At 34.3% G+C, this 18,498-nt stretch overlaps 1 protein-coding gene across 1 annotated transcript in view; it reads left to right on the top strand.

The window, feature by feature from the left end:
- The window catches only part of KCNH8 (potassium voltage-gated channel subfamily H member 8), a 177,994-nt gene that overhangs the window by 75,294 nt on the left and 84,202 nt on the right, over positions 1-18,498 (top strand). The window contains exons 4-5 of the mRNA XM_051808258.1: positions 9,952-10,079; positions 12,784-13,024. Coding sequence (XP_051664218.1) covers positions 9,952-10,079; positions 12,784-13,024 — 369 coding nt within the window. The remainder of the gene's footprint in view (positions 1-9,951; positions 10,080-12,783; positions 13,025-18,498) is intronic.

The following is an 18,498-nucleotide window of genomic DNA, read 5'->3' as shown; positions in this document are numbered from 1 at the left end:
TGCTGCGAACAGATTTTTATAATTTGTCTGGGTCATTAATAGTCATATTCCATCTCCCTTTAATTTCTAATCTCCTTAGGAAACTTATCTAACAAAATTATTTCATGTTCCTTTCCTCCTGAGTCTGCCCCGTACCCCTTGACATTCCACCAGCACTCTGTGGTAATACACTCTCATTGATTGTGCTTCCAAAAGTCTTCTCCAGACTCCTCCCTCACATCTCTCCTACTTTTTATATCTCATGTTTTTTCCGTAAGATCTTGTTCTCCTTGTACTTTTACAATGACATCTTCCTGAGCTTTATCTCCTGATTTTATGACCTCTTTCTTTTAGTGCATTGTGTATTTACTTTTCCAAATCCCAGGAGCTGATACTCTCTTCGATTTTCTACAGACATTTTCTTATCTATTTTATCTCATCTGTTCACGCAACTTGAGTTGTTCCTTTGTGCCAATGTGCCTTGCAAAAGTCTACCTTTTTGCCTTATTTCCCTTTACCCAGCCCAAATGTCAGATGTCTGTGACCTTTTCTTTTGGATGTCTCATTCTAAATACAAATTTAACAGATTTTTTTTTCTACTTTTCTTCTGTATAAAAGTTTCCAGTGAAAACAGCCCTATCAACCAATGGAAGGAGTAGACTTTTTCCTAAGACTTTCATATAATAAAAATGCAAAAATATATGCCTGAGAAGTTTAGCAGTTTTTTAGAAGTGCTATGACTGTCAGTGACTTTCATGGTTACTTTCATGGTTTGGTTGGGTTGGGTTGAGTTTTTTAAGTCAAATTGCCATTCTTCTCCCCCACTCCCTCCATACCCCTTTAATTGCCATATTCTTAAAAACCTCAGCTTTTCAGTATCGGTAATTTGCTTTCAACAATACATGTTTACCCTACCTGTAAGTTTACTGTAGATAGGCACTCTACTTTCCATCTACTTAATAATATCTATAATCATTTGCAGTTCTGCAAAGCAACTCAATACCTTTTCTTCCTAAAATTTGGCTCTTTAATCATATTGGTGGTCTTTTCAATATACAAGAAAAGGTTTATTTTTGTTTTTTTAATAAACACTGTGATTCCCTAAGAAACTGTTTCTTAAGCAGTTTTATGGAAGCTTTATTTTAGTATCCTAACTTACAATGGGCTACATTTTGGTAAACCAGTTAAGAGTTCCGTTGTCCTTTTGGGGAAAAGTGATTGAATTGATCAAACTGAAAATTCCAGACTCCAGTTCTGGACTCCAGTGTGGTTATGGCTGGATCAGTTCTTTTTCATTTCTGCGTATGAACTTTCTGTAATACACTTGACCATATACTGGAATTTAGTGGGAGTACAAGATTCTAGGTAGGGAAATAAGAAATTAAATTATTCTGTGACTACTTTTAGATCTCCAATCTGTATGCTAATGTGTAATAAGTTGGGTTACGTAGATGCAGAGTTCTACCACTATAGTCGCTGCTAAAATTTCCCTGTTGAATTTGACTCATTCCAGAAAGCTTCCTTTAACCTTTATTGTAAATCTATTTGTTGGTTTTTGTTTTTTTTTTTTTTCATTGTGAAAATTTTGAACTCTTTGTTTTAAAACAATTATCTTGGGACAGATTTTCTCAACTTTATTCCAGCATTATTATAAAAATGTGTGCAATATATATATAGTAACCACAGAATCACATGATGATGGAGGTGGGAAGGCATCTTGGAGATTGTCTGGTCCAGTGTCCCTTTCTAAAGCAGGATCAGATTGAATGGGTTTCCCAGGACCATGAATGTGCTGAATATCACGGAGGATGGAGAATCCACGACTTATCTGGGCAGCCTGTTCCAGTATTTGACTGCTCACAAAGTAAACAACATTTTTTCTTGAATAGAATTTCATGTTTCAGGTTGGCCTACCTGTTGGCAAAGATACCTTCACCCTCAAAATAATGTGAATTAAAAGTTGGACTACAACCTTTCCCCCCCCCCCCCCAGATTAAACTATGTGGTATGGTTTAACTGGCTTGCTTTTTCTGGCTTCTTAGTAATCCTTAGGTCTATATAAATTTCTAAGGAAACAGATTTATTTTGATTATGCATCATTTGTTGGAGAGAGGAGTTGTTCTTTTCAGTGTGCTGAAGTGAAATACCATGTGCCAAACATTTTGCATTCCAGATTTTTTATGTTAAAAATGTCTGCTTGGATCAGGAATGATCTCTTCTAAGAAATTCTGCAATGTACACTTTGATTTATTCTGTTTAATTACTGTCTCAGCTATTTCATGATTGCTCAAGCTACAGCAGTGAATACTCAGGAGACAACTTTTCATTTTAAAGCTTCTTACACCCGTCAGGAGGCAGGATATTGAGATGGGGAACATACAGTCACCTAGATGTACAATAATCAAAGCAGATAAAATTGTTTCAGGATGCCCAGGGCACAATGCAGTTCTGTTGGTGGAGGAGGCAGGATAGAAGCACAGTTTTATCCCAACATTCCCACTGTCCAAAGGAAAAAAATATTGAGGAAGCCTTTATTTTGCAATGACATCTCCTCTAGGATGACTTTGTTCCTGGCTCATCATCAAAGTTAGAAGGGTCTGCGACTCTTCTGCCATCAGTAAAGAGAAACTCCCTTCCTCCTGATTGGTACATGATAGTTTAAACACTGTAGGAACAAAAATAGAGCTACCTTTCTCTCCTTGTTCCTTCCAGTATTTGTGGGCACATAGATGCTCTCTCTCTTCCCTTTTCACCTTCTTACACAATCAAATAAATTGTATTTGAGCCTTGACTCTCTGGAGACTTATCAATCTTTGTAGCTCTTGCTTTAGCTTTTCACAGGTGTTAAATCCAAGTGGCAGTTCCATTCCAGCAATTCTCAGAGAGGTGCAGGACATGTTCTGAAGGTGAGGGAAAAGTGTCCTTTGTGGTGCATGTGGAATGAACATGAGAAAAAGAAAAACAAAGTCTGATTCTTGAGCAAATGCAGAGAAGATGACCATATTCTGGGATATCCTGGAAGGTTGGGAGAATATATGCTTTAGCCACTGAATAGTTCATTGACTCACTAGTTCCTAGATAAACATGGAACCACCTCTCTTTTGTTTTGTTTTTCATTTTGCTGTCAGAATGGTGGAAAATATCTTCAGACATTCCTTTTAGAGTTTGAAAGCTCAACCATGTAAGACTAACAACAGAAAGCACAGAAGAAACAGGGAATATGTTTAGTACATATGTTGCCAATTAGAAAAGCTCTTCAGAGTTGGGTGTGTGTGCTAGGTGACTTTTTAAGGAGGTAGAGGGTTTACAACCTTTCTATATAATTTACAATCTTATTTCTATGGAAAAAATCTGAAAAGGGTGAAATGTCTTTAAAGACTTTCATTAGCCTAGACTCAGCCTAGTATCTTACATTTTATTAAGAGACCATGAGGACTAGAATGCATATTGCATGTACACTTTGTGTTCAGAAACACAAATAGGAGGACTTGGACCATTTGCAGAATTTAACTGTAATTTCAGTTATAGTGCATGTAGTTCCTGCTGTAGTTCCTCAGAGCAATTCTGAGGTTCTGTAAAGACTCAGCAAATAAGATCTATTACAAGTGAGTTTTGCGTAGCTGTAGAAAAGATGGTTTTAAAACTGTCAAGAATCCATCCTAAGTTGTAGAATTAAGGTTGTAAGTGGTTTTAGTTTATGATGAGTCACCTTCATAGTCTGAAAATCTCGTTCTTTGAGAGATAATTAGAGATACTTTCTGGATGTTTTAATGCCCACATGAAACATATATACAGACTTCATAAGGTTTTGAACTTCTAGATGTCTTAGCTCTTAAAACTTTTTTTTTAAATCTATTTCCTCCCACTGTTTTAACTCAGGACAAGTCACACTGACCACAAAACCTTTTTTATAGGTGACTTGTCTAGGTCTGTATTGTAGATAAGTCTATTTACAAAAGAAGTCTTCATTATCAAAAGACTTACTTTCATTACAAGATAGCAATTATTCAGGTACACATATTTTTATTTTCACTTAAGTGAACAAGGTGTACTTTACCATCAATTTAAGTGCAAATCTTTTTTTTTTAATTATGATCACTTTTCTTGAATATTCTGGAGGACAAAAGATCAGTAAATAAAGTACTTGGTTGAATTCATGGAATTAAAGGAAAAAAGAAAACCTTTAAGTTCAGTGGTATTACGTATTTAAATACTACATTTTTGCACAGAAAGAGGCATTAACACTTGCTCAAGTCAATGAAAAGTTTCTCAGTGACTCAACTGAAATTATTTAAGTTCTAGGGGTTCTTAAAAATATTTCAAATATTCTCATTATTACTGTTATGGTTTTGTTCATTATGATAAATGAGCATATCACTTTATCAAGAGCTAACATTCACTGTGGGAAATACAAACTGTTGCAGGAAATAACAGTACCATCAAAAAACAGCTGGAAGTGAGTAATAACCCAGCTGTAAATTCAACGCTGCATTTTGTTCTCTAAGAACTACATATGACCACTCACTTCAGTAGAATCAAGAGACGTTTCAAATTTGATGACATAATAAAAATAACGATTTTCCCATTTGTGAGACAGCTCTCTCTGGAGTAGTAGCAGTAGTAAGCTGGCAAAGAAACTATTTTTACACAATTATGAAATAGTTATTTTTGAGTTGGAATATTTTACTTTATTAGAAGAGTTTTGTAACTTTTAGGAAGTAGTTTTAATAAATGAGAAAATATCTTAAAGTAATTCACTTTCAGAGTTATTCCACTGAAACTCAGTCTATTGGAACAGTTGAAGAAAGGTGTATTTGCTTGGATTTTTTTTCCCAATTCTGTATGTTATGAGATAGACCCAAATACAGACATCTAAAAAGGAATATTTATTTATTTATTTATTTATTTATTTATGAATGTACACCTATCAACCCCCAAAATGGAAGAGGAGAAAGAACCCTTCTTCTGGCTTTGTGTGTTTCCTCCTACCTTTTTTTTTAATAGTGGAAGAATCAGCAGCCCAAAATGGTGTTAAAGATTTTTAATCTCGTAAGCATACAACTGTTTAAAGGTCTTTCTGATTCATAAAAACTTTAATAGTAATGTATATTATTGCTCCTTTTCTCTGCCTGTTCAAGGCTGAATTTTCTCTGAAGGCATAATGCTAAAATTATGATAATCATACCATTGATTCTGTGTAAAATTAGCCCCTTTAGAAAACGTTCTGTAATAATGTTTACAGCATAGAGCTGGCATGTACATTAAGTACATCTTTTTATTGAATCACTCAATCAGTTAACAGAATAAAAAAAGCAGCTAGAAGTTCACCTAGATCCACCATGCAGCTTACAGTTATGTGAATATTTGGTTGCTGTTTACAGAAAGAATGGGTCATACAACCAACAGACCTCCTGCAGCCCATGGTAGTGCTTTTATTCTGTTATTAATACCAAAGCAGGCTTTTATCAGTTTTCTCTTCAGTGACAACTGCTCCTGTGCTGTCCCCTACCAAATAATAACTGAAAATTTGCTAAAGATTTTTAAAAACCTAGAAAAAATTCATACCACCCTTCCATACAATCTGTTTTCAAAGGTTTTTTCAGAATTCAGAATTGCTTTACCCAATTGCCACCTTCAGAATTTCCTTGGTGGTTTGGTTTTTTTTTAAGACCACCTGTGAAATACGTTTTGTGTTAATGATGCTAGATATGATTTAGTACCATTGTGTTTCCTGTAGACATAATTATATTTATTTTTGTTGCACGTGGGTTATTCATGGGGGTCTTTGCAAAGATCAGAATTTCTGCTGATTTTCTTACCTTGTGATGCAAGTGATGAGGGTTTCTCAAGACATGGATTAAAAGGACAAAAACTTCTTGGTTGCACTTCTCACAGGAAGCCTTTTATACGTAGACTTGTAAGATGAATAAATGATGTAAAAATTCTTTAATAAATCATTTGTTGAACCCAGGTTCAAAAAGAAACATTTCACTACTTGTAAAATATCTCAGCTAAAAACATTTCTTTGTGATTTGGCTGAGTGGCTGTGACAGCCTAGAGATATACACAGGAAAAGTGATGGGGGAGATTTATTTCCCTGCCTGATTTCAGAATGCAGCAGTAGGAGAGATCACATAAGTATGTGAATGTGCCAGTCCCTCTGTATTTTGAGGGGGGAAGGGTACCACCAGTGGTAAGAAGTCACAGTGTTAATCTGTTACTATGCTTTTTCACGGGGCTCCACTGTGTGCATGGAGCAGCATGATGGGTTTCTTCAAGTCTGTCCCTATCTGGACACCTTTTAACAATGAGGAAAGTCATGAGGGAGAAAAATGTGAAGGCAATTCTTTTGAAGGGATACAAATTAATAGTGTGACAAATGAGGAAAAAATACCAAGGTTCTGACTATTCTGATTTTAGGAAAAATTTCTTCACCAAAAGTGTTATCAAGCATTGAAACAGGCTGCCCAGGGAAGTATTTGAATCACCACCCCTGAAGGTATATGAAAGATGTGTCTATGTGGCACTTAGGGATATGGGTTAGTGGTGGAATTGGCAGTGCTGGATTAGTGGTTGAACTTGATGATCTTAGAGGTATTTTCCAATCTAAATTATTCTATGATTTTATTAAATGCTTTGAAGAGGAGCAGACATACATTTGGTTTCAATTTAGTCAGTACTAAATTGAAGTACTACCTAAGAAGTAGATTTTTTTTCCCAAAGGACAAGAAAAGAGTTATGCCTCCACTATAAGTGGATGATTGAAGCCTCATGTTCTTATAAATGCATAGCAGAAAAGACAACAGTTACAAGGGCATTTGTGTCTGATTGTGCTTTTTTTTTTTACTGCAACTATCCCTTACAAGATTGTGAGAAGCCTTAAGCTCTGAGGAGACTAATGGTAAGCTTAGCAAAGAGATGCTGTGTTAGTTTCTTGTCTTACAAAAGACTTTTGAGATTGTCATGTGTGATGGCTATGGTACTATACCTAATCTCATTTGAACGAAAAACAACCAGAAGAACACAATAAGAGTTAAAAGATGTATTACCACTTTTTTGATCAAAGTAAAGGGGAGATAAGACTAAATTGCAAAGCATTCTTTTTAAGAGCTATTTTGACAAGTGTATTACCATCATACAGGAAGGGGTGTATGGAAGCACCAGGAAATAGAGCCCAAAATCTAAGATTTTTTTTTTTTTTTTAGGACAAGATTCTCAGAGTATTTGGGGAGGTGAGAAATCTTTTTGATTTTAAGCACAGGGCAAAAATAAACCAGCTGTATTAAAGTGCCTTTCTGCTTATGGTTGTGTTTACTTTTGTATCATTTTGCTAAGATCAGCCACGGAAAAAAAATGCAAGTCTGTCAGGTACCTAAACTTTTTAAAAACCAGAGATAAACAGATGGGTGTTTATGAAAAATGAACTGTCTCATTCAGAGTATGACAGGAGTATGAGTGTGACAGGAAAAGAAGGTAGATTATAGAAAATAATCACGCACATGCAAAGTCACACCTGGTGAACAATGTAGTTTATTAGGATCAGGATTGCTTTTTTTCCTAAAGGCACTGGGAAGATCAGAAAGCAGGAGAATTCACCAATATCATTCCCTGTTTTATGTTATAAGCTGTTGATATGTGCTCTGATGGCATCTAATCTTCATGAGAAACCCATATTTTTTTCACTGCTACTCTCAAACATACAAAATCGTTACCATTTTTGTTTAGAAGGAAAAATATTATTACTTCATAATGAACATAACATTTTCCTTATTTATCCGTGCTTTTCTGTCTCTAGGAGTTGAGTGACTTCCAATTCTAGCAGAGAGGTAGTATTAATCCTTTGCAAATAGAGGAATCAGCATGTGATGGAAGTCACTTGCTCTGAAAATATGCAGCTGGTATGATTCTAAGTGCCATATCAAGCCTCCCAACCTGAGTGGCTTAATGAGTACAGCATTCTCAGTCGCTGGAATGCTAAACCTGGGTAGAAGAGGCAGAATCTGTCTAAAGGAAAATGTTATCGGGCTACTGGCATATAAAATTTAAAATCTTATAAGGAACCTGTTCTCATTTAAAAAGTGCATAGAAAATTAAAAATCTCTGACGATAAATATATGGAAGAAAAAGAAACTACTTTAACTTAATATGTGTACACTGTCTATCTCTGTAATCTCATGGCATTGACTGTCTCCATTGCCTTTCTGGAAAGAGGTGGAATTATGGACAGCTTTCAACTATGTGCTCAGCATGTGAGAAAAAGGAACATTTGAGATTAGGAGTTATTAAGAAAAAAACCTGAGGGGATTATTACACTATTGTATCAGGCAATTGTGTATCCATATCTTGAAAGTTGTATATTATTCTGGCAAAAGGAGCTACTGAAAGGGCATATTTAAAAATATATTTTAAAAGGCACATGAGTTTGATAAAGGGAAAAAAAGAGAGGCCTGTAAATAGTTTTAAAGAGAATTTCAAAGTCATATGACAAAACCAGACTGCTATTTTGACCAATACTACAGTGCAGACTCAATTCAATAGACTTACATTCGTTTTTGCTCAGAGAAGCTGGTAAGCACTTTATTCTTACTCAGAATTTAAGAATGTTTAAAATTTAGTTTGTTTTAAATAGTTTGATGATTGAGAGATTTATTTTTTTAAACCAACATTAATTTAGTTGATCTTTGCTGAAATAGGGCTTTTTGTTCTATCTTTCTTCATTGTAGCTGATACCTGTATGTGTTGGAGATGGAAAAGTATGAGGCTTCTCCATCTACCTCCTTCAGCTTTTGAGTAGTTATTTGGCTTTACAATGCAAAGGTTTTTTTCTTATTTTTTTTCTTCTTTGTCTTGTTTTTCCCCTTCTTCTTACTGACATGTAAAAAAATCCTGAACTAGAGTGTGCTCTTGCATGAATTACATGAAACATTCTTCACTGAGAAGTTTGGAAAGTTTATCTTCCTACACTTTTTGTTATGTGTGGTTTTGTGTTGTTAAGCCAAAAATATATCAATCTTCTATAATACAAATCTTTCTTGCTTTTCTAGGCAGGTTTCAAATGTAGCTATTTTGCTTGTTGTTAATTTCTGTCTCTGCTAATTAGTTTTGTGTATTGTTAATTTTTCCCCTTAATTTGTATGCATTGAATTGACTTTAATTAAACCTCCTTGACAGACGGCTTTTTCCTTTATTTCCATTTCTTTTTTCCTAATCCTGACACATCACAAAATGTCTGCTTTCATTTACTCTGGCATCAGTTCACTGTAATTCCATCAGAGTCACTGGACTTACTTTGAATTTACTGCTTTATAAACAAGAACAAAATTTGTTCCCATGATTGACAATTACAGACATCTGAATAGAGGTAAAAACCACAAAGCTTTCCAAAATAATATTCAGTCTTTACTCTTAATGGGTTTCATGTCACCAGGGAACGTGACAAGTGATTTTGCCAGTGACCATGTGGTGGGAAAAGAAATCTAAATGCGTGAATGTAAGAATTCGTTATTACTAATGAGCAACCTTACAAATTAGCATATTCTGACATAATGGGAGCCTAGTACAAGTCAGACTCTTCGTTTTTAAGAAGTATACCACGAGATTTTTTTTTTCTTTCCCTGAAATAAGAGAGTAGGACCACCTCAAGGATATTTTAAGTGGTTATGCTTCCCTCTGGTCAGTAATCACTACTTTCTGATGCAGTAGAGAGTACCTTTATCTTATCTATGAAATCATATGTTGTAATTAATTGCTTCTGAGTTGTGTGAAGGCATTTGGCAATTAAAACTTCAGAGTGATTTTTATTTACCCTTCAGGAGAGGGCATTTTTGTCTCTTTACTGCAAAAGATTAAGCAAAAGAAAAGGTGTGAGTAATATTTACATTTCTACCAATGTCTGAAATGTCAGTAGTTCAGGTCCCAAAGCTTAAAGTGCTATTTCCTGATCTTTAATGAACTTTCACTTTTGTTCTGCAGAAAAATGGAAAGGAAGAGGAAGTGCGGGGTCGCATTTTGAGTCAGCGCGCAGAAGGAGTAGAGCTGTCCTTTATCATATCTCTGGACATCTACAAAGAAGAGAGAAGAACAAATTAAAAATTAATAATGTATGTGTACTTCTTCTCTTGTATTTTTTTTTCAAAAATGTACTCTTTTCACTGTCTTAAAAAAAACCCCAAGCATTTAAAAGGACTGCAAAAGGTCACTGAGTACCTGAGAAATATCTGAACCATAATTTTACAATGGCAAAAGGATTAGAATGCATTTCACTTAGGTGCAGTTCTGCCTACTATGGTATTTGTTACCATACAGCAAGGCCGCATTTAGTCATACTGTAAACAGATATTTACTTAATGCCAGGAAAACCACATTATAAAGTTTCTCAGAACTTAATTTTAGGTTCCAATTTGCCTTATCATCCCAATAACTTCATTTCATTTATTACTGTTTGCTGAAAAGATAATGAAGAAATTCAAGGTATTGCTGTAGCTGAAAATCTCCATGTGATTAAACTCCAAAAGGTCACATGTCATTTTGATGCTAATTTCTCCAACTTTGTGCTGAGTATATTCATCTTTTCATTTCCTAGCAGAAGTAGTAATATTTCTTTCTTTAAATTACTTCTGTGTTCCCCCAGTAACTACAACTAATAAATTCACAAAACATCCTATGAATGTTGCTAACACCAAATCAAACAATAGACAAAGCCAACAATATAGCAACAGAAAGACTTCTAAGGAAATGCTCATGAGAAAAAATAACTCTCCTGCTCTATGGAACTATGTCTCAGGAGAAAAGTTAATGCAGAAGGAAGATAGAGATACATATGAAATCAGTATGTTCACATAAAAATTTGCTAAAATAATATTAGAGAGCCTGTTCCAACATATAGTTGTTAGAAGCAGGGGTAGCAAAACCAGTTTTTCTTAAAATCTCAAAACAGTAGTTAGTCTCTTGTTTGTATATCATTAGCTTAAAAAAGCTAAAATCTTCGACAGAGAAACAAGAAAATGGTCTTGTTTTGTTCTTTCTTTTTTTTTTTTTTTTTTAATGAGTAGGGGAGGATGAAAGACAGACAATGGAAAAAATAACCAACAGATATAGAACATGAACACCCTGAAAGATGATCTGCCACCGAGCATGTTCCTTTTATTGGTTACCAAAATTAAGCAGCAGTGCAGCTACATCCTCCTAAATATTATTAAATTAGAAATTAAAGCAGAAAAAACTTGGTATAGATTAAAGACATGAAAATACACAACTGGAATATATCTCATAGGGCATACAGTCACTTCCACTGAATATAAATATTAAATGTTGAAAAATGTTAAAAAAGAGCTAAAAATGTTTAATGTTGAAAAAGTTTAATAATAAAAATACCTGCCAAAATATGACCAGATCTTCCAGGGACATTTTCATTGCATAGTAATACGATAATATTTTTTAGGAACATGACTTTTAAATAGCTTTTGGTGACTTACCTGTGCTGTCAAAATCCTAGCGCAGATGTTATTGTACCATTTTAAAACATTTATTCTGAGACTAATTTACTACCTTTAGTATATTGATTTTTTAGCTATGGATTGGAAATAATAAGGGGAACATTTTCTTTTTTGTGATTAAAAATGAGCTGAAGCTAACAATGGTGAGAATTCAGCCACTTTGATTCATGAATGAGAACCAAGAGTAGGGAAGGCAATGACATCAGTATTTCAAAGGAAACACACAAAGAGAAAGGCTGTGACAAGGCAAATGTAGTTAAGTCCACAGTCATGCAGGTTTTGTAATTTTATTTTCATATTGAATAACTTCAAGATTAGAAGTAATTTTAGCTTGCTGAATACACAAGACTGTTTTGTGAGGCTCTGTTCCTGGAACAGCACTAACCAGGAGCACAGTAGCAGTGAGCAGAATTTCGTTAGTAAGTAATACATGATGGTTCATGTCCCACATGCTGCTTTTCGGGAGAGTAGATGTTTTTGTTAAAACTGTGAAAGATGAAAGCTAAGAATTTCTAAAGCTGATGCTTAACACTGAAGTCTTGGTTGCAGAAAACATAACTAGTTAGACAAAGACTCGAGACAAAGATAGGTATAGTCTAATGTTGAAGGTAGTCAGTTCTGGAGTTATTTATGGTGGATCTACCTTAGCATTTTGGTTTAGATCAGGAGTGCAATTTTAAAGAGAATCAAAAGGTTATTCCTACTAATTTGGTTCCCATGACCTGGATTGCCATAGATGAAACTAAATCAGGAGAGGTGCTCCAAGTACTAGAGCTGTTTAGCCCGTGGAACGAAGCTAAAGCTAGTCTGAAAAAACCTGCTCACAGCTCTAAAATATGTATAGGAAGGATGTTTTATCTTCAGTACCACCTATTCCTTTCTATATGTTTCCTTTTGCAATACTACGTCCTTGCATATATGAAGTTCTAACCTATCTGACTAAAGAAATAACATTGTTCTTCAGTCAGAATTAATCCAACAGAGGAAGAAATAGTTTGCCAGATTCAGTCCCCTCTTCATTCTCTTTAATCTGTACCTCATTAATCCTCTTTCTGTCCAACATTCACAAAAGTTATTCCATGAACAGAACCATCTGTCTAAATAAGTGTGAGGACTACATTAGGAAGGAAAAAAAATAGCATTAGTTCTTGCCTGCATATGAGTATGTTATATTTCATTATGCTTTTGTAAAAAAAAAACAAAAACAAAAACAAAAAAACAAACACACCTAATGACTGCATTGGAAGAAATGCTTCTGCGTGATCAAATTATTGGTTTGTCTCATTTAATTTTTTTCTTTCTTTTTCAGAATGTTTTTGTAGATAAACCAGCATTTCCAGAATACAAAGTCTCAGATGCAAAAAAATCCAAATTCATACTTTTGCATTTTAGCACTTTTAAAGCTGGCTGGGACTGGCTTATTTTACTGGCAACGTTTTATGTTGCTGTAACTGTACCTTACAATGTTTCCTTTATTGGCCATGATGAGCTGTCTACAACTCGAAGCACAACTGTCAGTGACATTGCAGTGGAAATTCTCTTTATCATCGGTAAGATATGTTTGGGATTTGTTTTGGATCTCTGTTTTGACATTTAGGGTTTTCACAGGGTGTATAATTTAGAAAAGGAAATAATCACCACTTTCCTGACGTGGAAGAAAATCAATTTTAGCTGTATAGCTTGGTATTTTTTTCTGAACTTTAGATCACTTTTTTTTTCCCCTTTTTCTTTTTTTTTCCTCTAAATTGGCTGTTACTCTAAAGAGACCTTTGATCTCAAGGAAGATTGAAGACCCTCGTTTCACACTGTCGATGCCTAAACCTTCCCAATATAGGGATGTGCCCTGAAATCACGACAGTTTTGCCCATAATGTACTTTTTTTATTTTTTAAGATTATTTTTCACAGATACTTAGAAGAGCCCTGGACCACAAGCTGAAGATGAGTAGATTTTAAAAACTAATGACATAAATTAAAACCCATACTACAATAATGCAAATGTACAGTATCAGTAAGCTATACTGACAGCGGGGTTAGAATTTAAGAAGTTGGAGTTTGTCATGTGGTCCATTCTCTAAACTTTTTATTTCCATGATGGATTTAATTCTTATATCTTAAAAGAATTAAAAAGAAACAAGGTCATGTCTAATAGTGACTTCGTAACCAAGATTTTTTTTTTGTATTATCTTTTTTTCAATTTCTTTCTGAATATGGAAAAGAATTTCTGAATAGAGTCAAACAGATTTTTCCCCAAGTTTTTACTGTTATAATACCACTCATTGCTGTCACACTGACAAACCATAGCTCAGATCTGTTGATAATAGGCAGGTGGAGAAGCTATTATTTTTAAGAAATAAGCCAAGTTGAGTATGTCTTTCTTGAATATGAAAAGGCTTTGGATGGGCTCTGAAAGAGAAAGAAATTAACAAAAGAATAAAATCACTCTCAGATTAGAACCTTCTTTTCCACTTTTCTCTATTTTTTTCATGAAAAAATGCAGCTTAGCTTAAACATTAAAAGCAATGTTATTATCTTCTCTAGGAAAAATAAAGAAAACTGAAACATCATAAACACTAAACAGTAACTCCAAATGTCTTTAGTTTAACAGAAGATTTTCTTGTGAAAATTTTGAAAAGTTTGTTCATTTCTGTCAGCTTTACTGTAGAGAGTAAGACGAGTAGGTAATGTGACTGATGGAAGAATCAGATGTTATGATGGATAAATATTTGTTTCCTCCTTTGGTCATTGTTTTTTCAATATATTTATGATCTAATTTTCCTTTTTTAGATCACTATTAGATCTTGGTGATCTCTTTCATGTTAATGCAAACAATTCACATTCAAAGATACTCAAGCACTGCAGTAAGAAACTTACATTGTGCAATGCAGATCATCAAGGATCATCTTTTGTCTTACATAAAAAGACCGAGGTTATGAGTCTAGTCAATCATAAATTAATCTATGTTCCATTTTAAAGAATACAAAATAAATAATTTCACTTGATGTACCTGGGCAACACTATAAAAAAAGTAGACTCAAAGTTATGGTATTTTAATAATGGTTGTAACCTTCATCCTACATCAGTGTAGATAACTGGTTTGTGTTATAAGTGCGTTTATTTGAATATAAATACAAGAGAGTATAATCTGTATCTAATTGATTTATATGGTGTAGTATTCATTCAAAGCATGACGGTGTACTGCTCAGTGTTACTTTTCTGGTTACATATTTTGCTGGAAATATGGAGTCTTTATATTAGTAACTCAAAAGCAATGATAATAGAGTAGCTGGGTAAGAAAAATAAAATGAAAAAGATTTTCTGAAATTTTACTTCATATTTTCCTATGAGACTTTTAGGTCTATCATCCAGGAAATTAAACCATGGCTGTAACTAAACACCTTCAAAGAAATGTGTATGAAGTACTAGAAAAGACTTTTCCTAATCATGTTGCTGGTAACCACAAGCACTGTACTGTAGCATATCAATATTCCTCCCCCACAGTTTGAATAATGGCTCATTTTTCTCCAGAATCATTGTTTCTAAAGTTATTACCTGTTTTAAAATCTGTAGCTCTGAGGAAAGGTTTATGGAGTATTTTCAGGACATTCTCATACTGCATTTAAATCTCTGCAGTGAATTTAAAGAAAATAGTGTGTTTATAATAATATCCCCATAGTACCTTGTCCAATAAAATGTTGAATTAATATGTCTCAGAACATGTGTAACTATATTGAAAGTAGAAAGATTGACAGCATACTTAAATTTCAGTATAAGTTTCAGGGCATTTGTTGCACTGTGGCTCCAACAAGCACATCTTTGATGGATGATCTGTGTGCTCTGAGAAAAGTCAGTGAGGAACGCTGAGTAAAATTCTTCTTATGCTGCTGCCTCAGGAAGTCAGTGGGAAGATCTATCTGAGATAGGGTCTTCAGTTGTATTACAGCTCTGTAATCATGGATTGAGCTATCACAACAGTAGTCATGGATTGGAGAAATAGAGTTTATCTTCTTTGATTTTATTTAGATTTCGCAGCATATAGAGTAATACTCCTTTTATAAACATGAACATTTATTTGGACTTGGCATGGTCGTTGTTTTTCAGCTGTGTTATCCAAGGGCATGAAGACATGACAATAAAAACCATAATAATAAGGGGTACATAAGGGGTACATATGCTTGTACATAAGTTCAAGGAACATAACAGGGTAGATGCTAAGGGTTTACTTTAGGCAGAAGAGTTTGAATAAGTTTAGTGGCTAAAAAATCTTTTAGTCTTATCCAAGACTGACCGTGTGTGTCAGCCTGTGCTTAAGCATGATAAAATACTGCGTATAGAAGTGTTGTCCTTACTTGGGTTGCTTACAGGTTAGAGTGTTGATATGAATTAAATTATTTATGAGAAAAGAGTAGATCTAGCTAAAGGTTTTACTGCTTTAGCCTTTAAAGTTCTCTAACACATAGCCAAAAGATAAAAAATTATAATAACAACCCATTTTTTGATGCTTTTGGGGGAGAGGTTGAAGGGGAAACACAATTAAGTCTTCTCAAATTAAGTTAAATTTTGCACTTGATCATTCCTATATATGGTAGTGCTTTGATAACTTGTGTGATGTGATGTTTGAGTGTACTTTCACATCTGTTATTCTTTGTAATGTGTGCAAACATTCTTTAACATGCCCCTGTAAATAAATCTTTTGTTTCCTCTAACCAAAGATAGAGTTTACTTTTATAGATTTTTATCTGTTTCATGTATTCAAAAATCATAAATAGGTGCAGAGAAAACTTTTTTAGCATTAATGTATTTAAACAAACACAAAAATAATTATCTTAAGAAATGTTTCAACTAGTGAGGGATATTACCTGCTTTATTGCACTATTTGCTTACAAGTTTATGTCCCTGTATTTGTCTGTGCAGTAGCTGCGTCCTTCATTTGTGGATAGGTATGTCTGGAGCCTAAAGTTTTGATATTTCTAAGAAACATAATGGATCTTGGTTAATTTTCAACAATATTTGTTAATTTTTCTGTCTTCTGGAGAAAAAAGACAGGAGAATCTCTCACCAAGTTCATTCCATTTAATTAGTTACAATCTCCTGATTGCATAACTATTGCATAACAGTGTGGTGTTTTTATTTCTGCAACAGTTTCATTCCAGTTTTCATATATTGTCTTTCTCTATCTGTTTTGCATTTTTTAAACATTGTTGAACATCTTAACTGTAGAAAGTAACAATACCTAAAAAATTATCAATACTTTATTGCTCACTCACAGGATTATTTGAATAGGATGCCTTCAACAGGAGTTGAGATCAATGCCATGGTTCAGCAAAAATATCTATAGGCTTTCAGGCTAATGGTAATGCATTATTTGATGAATAAGATCAAAGGTGTCTTTTTGTATTCTAAGGTGGCCAGGAGCAACAATAGAGAGAAGTGCTCAGTTTTCTCTTTGTGGATCATCTAGTTTTTAGTATAAGACAAACACTGGATATTATTTATAGCTGTAAAATTAGACTTTTTATAAACACACTGGCAAGATTATTTTAAGAGATTTTCTAAAATGTACTAATTTGCTGCCTGTGGAAAAAAAAAGCACATACCCATCCCTTTCTACACTCTCTGTGCACATACTCTCACCTGAGGGCTTTATCTATGGCTTGCACTTTCAAGGGAGAAAACTGATCATGATTACTGAGATTTCTTCTGTTTGTATGTGTATTTCTCTCTCTAGTTAAATGCTATTTAACGAAGTGTTTTAGCAGCAATTTCTGGGTTTTTTTAAAGCAGTATGTTTTGAAGCCCTGAAACTTGGATTTGTGCAACATGATACTGTAGATTAAAGAGACTTGTGGGCCCTTTAAGTATCTATCACAAATGTAAACTATGGCTTTCAGGCCATAGTATGCTAAAATTCAGGTAAACACCAAGGGATTGGTTTGAAATTATCTCTGAGAATTTATTTCTGGGAATTTATTTCTGAGCAACAAATGGTCTCATCTGTGAAAGCATATGAAGAAAACTTGAAAACAGACTGACATTGTTGAGATACCTAGTATTTGAGAGGGAAGGTCATAATGAAATGTCCGTGGTCTATGGATTACATAGTAACATGAAAAAACAGTAACAAATATTTATGCTGAAAAACAGTAATAAATTTCCTAAAGATTCTCACTCAAAGCATCGAACTGAGATAGGCAAGACCACAATAATGTTAGAAATTTTTCCAGTAAGCTTCCTTGCACACCTTGTGCAAGAACAGATGCTTGTCTGCATACTAGGTGCTGTTTCCATGCACAAAACATCCACCTAGCATAAAGGAGACAAGTATGAGACATAAGAAGTGATTATTTCATGAAAACATTTCTGTATCTTCAGATAGATGCAGATAAATATTATGATAATGGAGGTACCCTGCAAATTTTACTTGCATTGGCTCTGCTGACTCCTTCTCTTCATTTGCAGAAGTGTGATGTCGTTGTTAAACATCAGTAGCCAGCTTCTCATAGAATGGAAAAATGTCTACTTGTAGATCTAACCAAAGATTTAAGAAATCACTACTCCAAAATGTCACTTACTACCCCTGAAGTGGGGAGATTCCTTACGGTTAAGCCAAGAAAAGTGCTCATCTGAGAACTCCTGCTTTTCCTGAGGCCAGAATAAATGACATTGATGTAAACTGCTTTTGAACTGCTTACAGGAAGTGATTCTTATGTATCATGCCAAATACCATCAAAATTAAAGGTAAAATCCAAGAAGTACTGCACAGGCTGCATTCCAAAATCTGATTTTGTGAAGTAATATCTAAAAGAAAACAAGCAGATTATGCAGGATAAAGGCCGTTTAAAAAACACATGTAACATGACAGGAGCAACTGTCATCTTATATTTCAACTTCTATTAATAAATACAAGTTGAAATATGCAGCATTTCCATGTGTAATTTTTTAATGTTCTGGGGAGAGATTGGTAGGCAGCTGGTGGCCTCTGTGCTTCTGGTAAATAAAATCACTGTTCCACTTCTCAGCTGTACT

The sequence above is a fragment of the Manacus candei genome, unplaced genomic scaffold (assembly GCF_025592945.1).
Source record: "Manacus candei isolate 608988 ecotype Guabito, Panama unplaced genomic scaffold, ASM2559294v1 h1tg000072l, whole genome shotgun sequence".
NCBI lineage: Eukaryota > Metazoa > Chordata > Aves > Passeriformes > Pipridae > Manacus > Manacus candei.
This window is presented reverse-complemented; position numbering and strand designations above follow the sequence as displayed.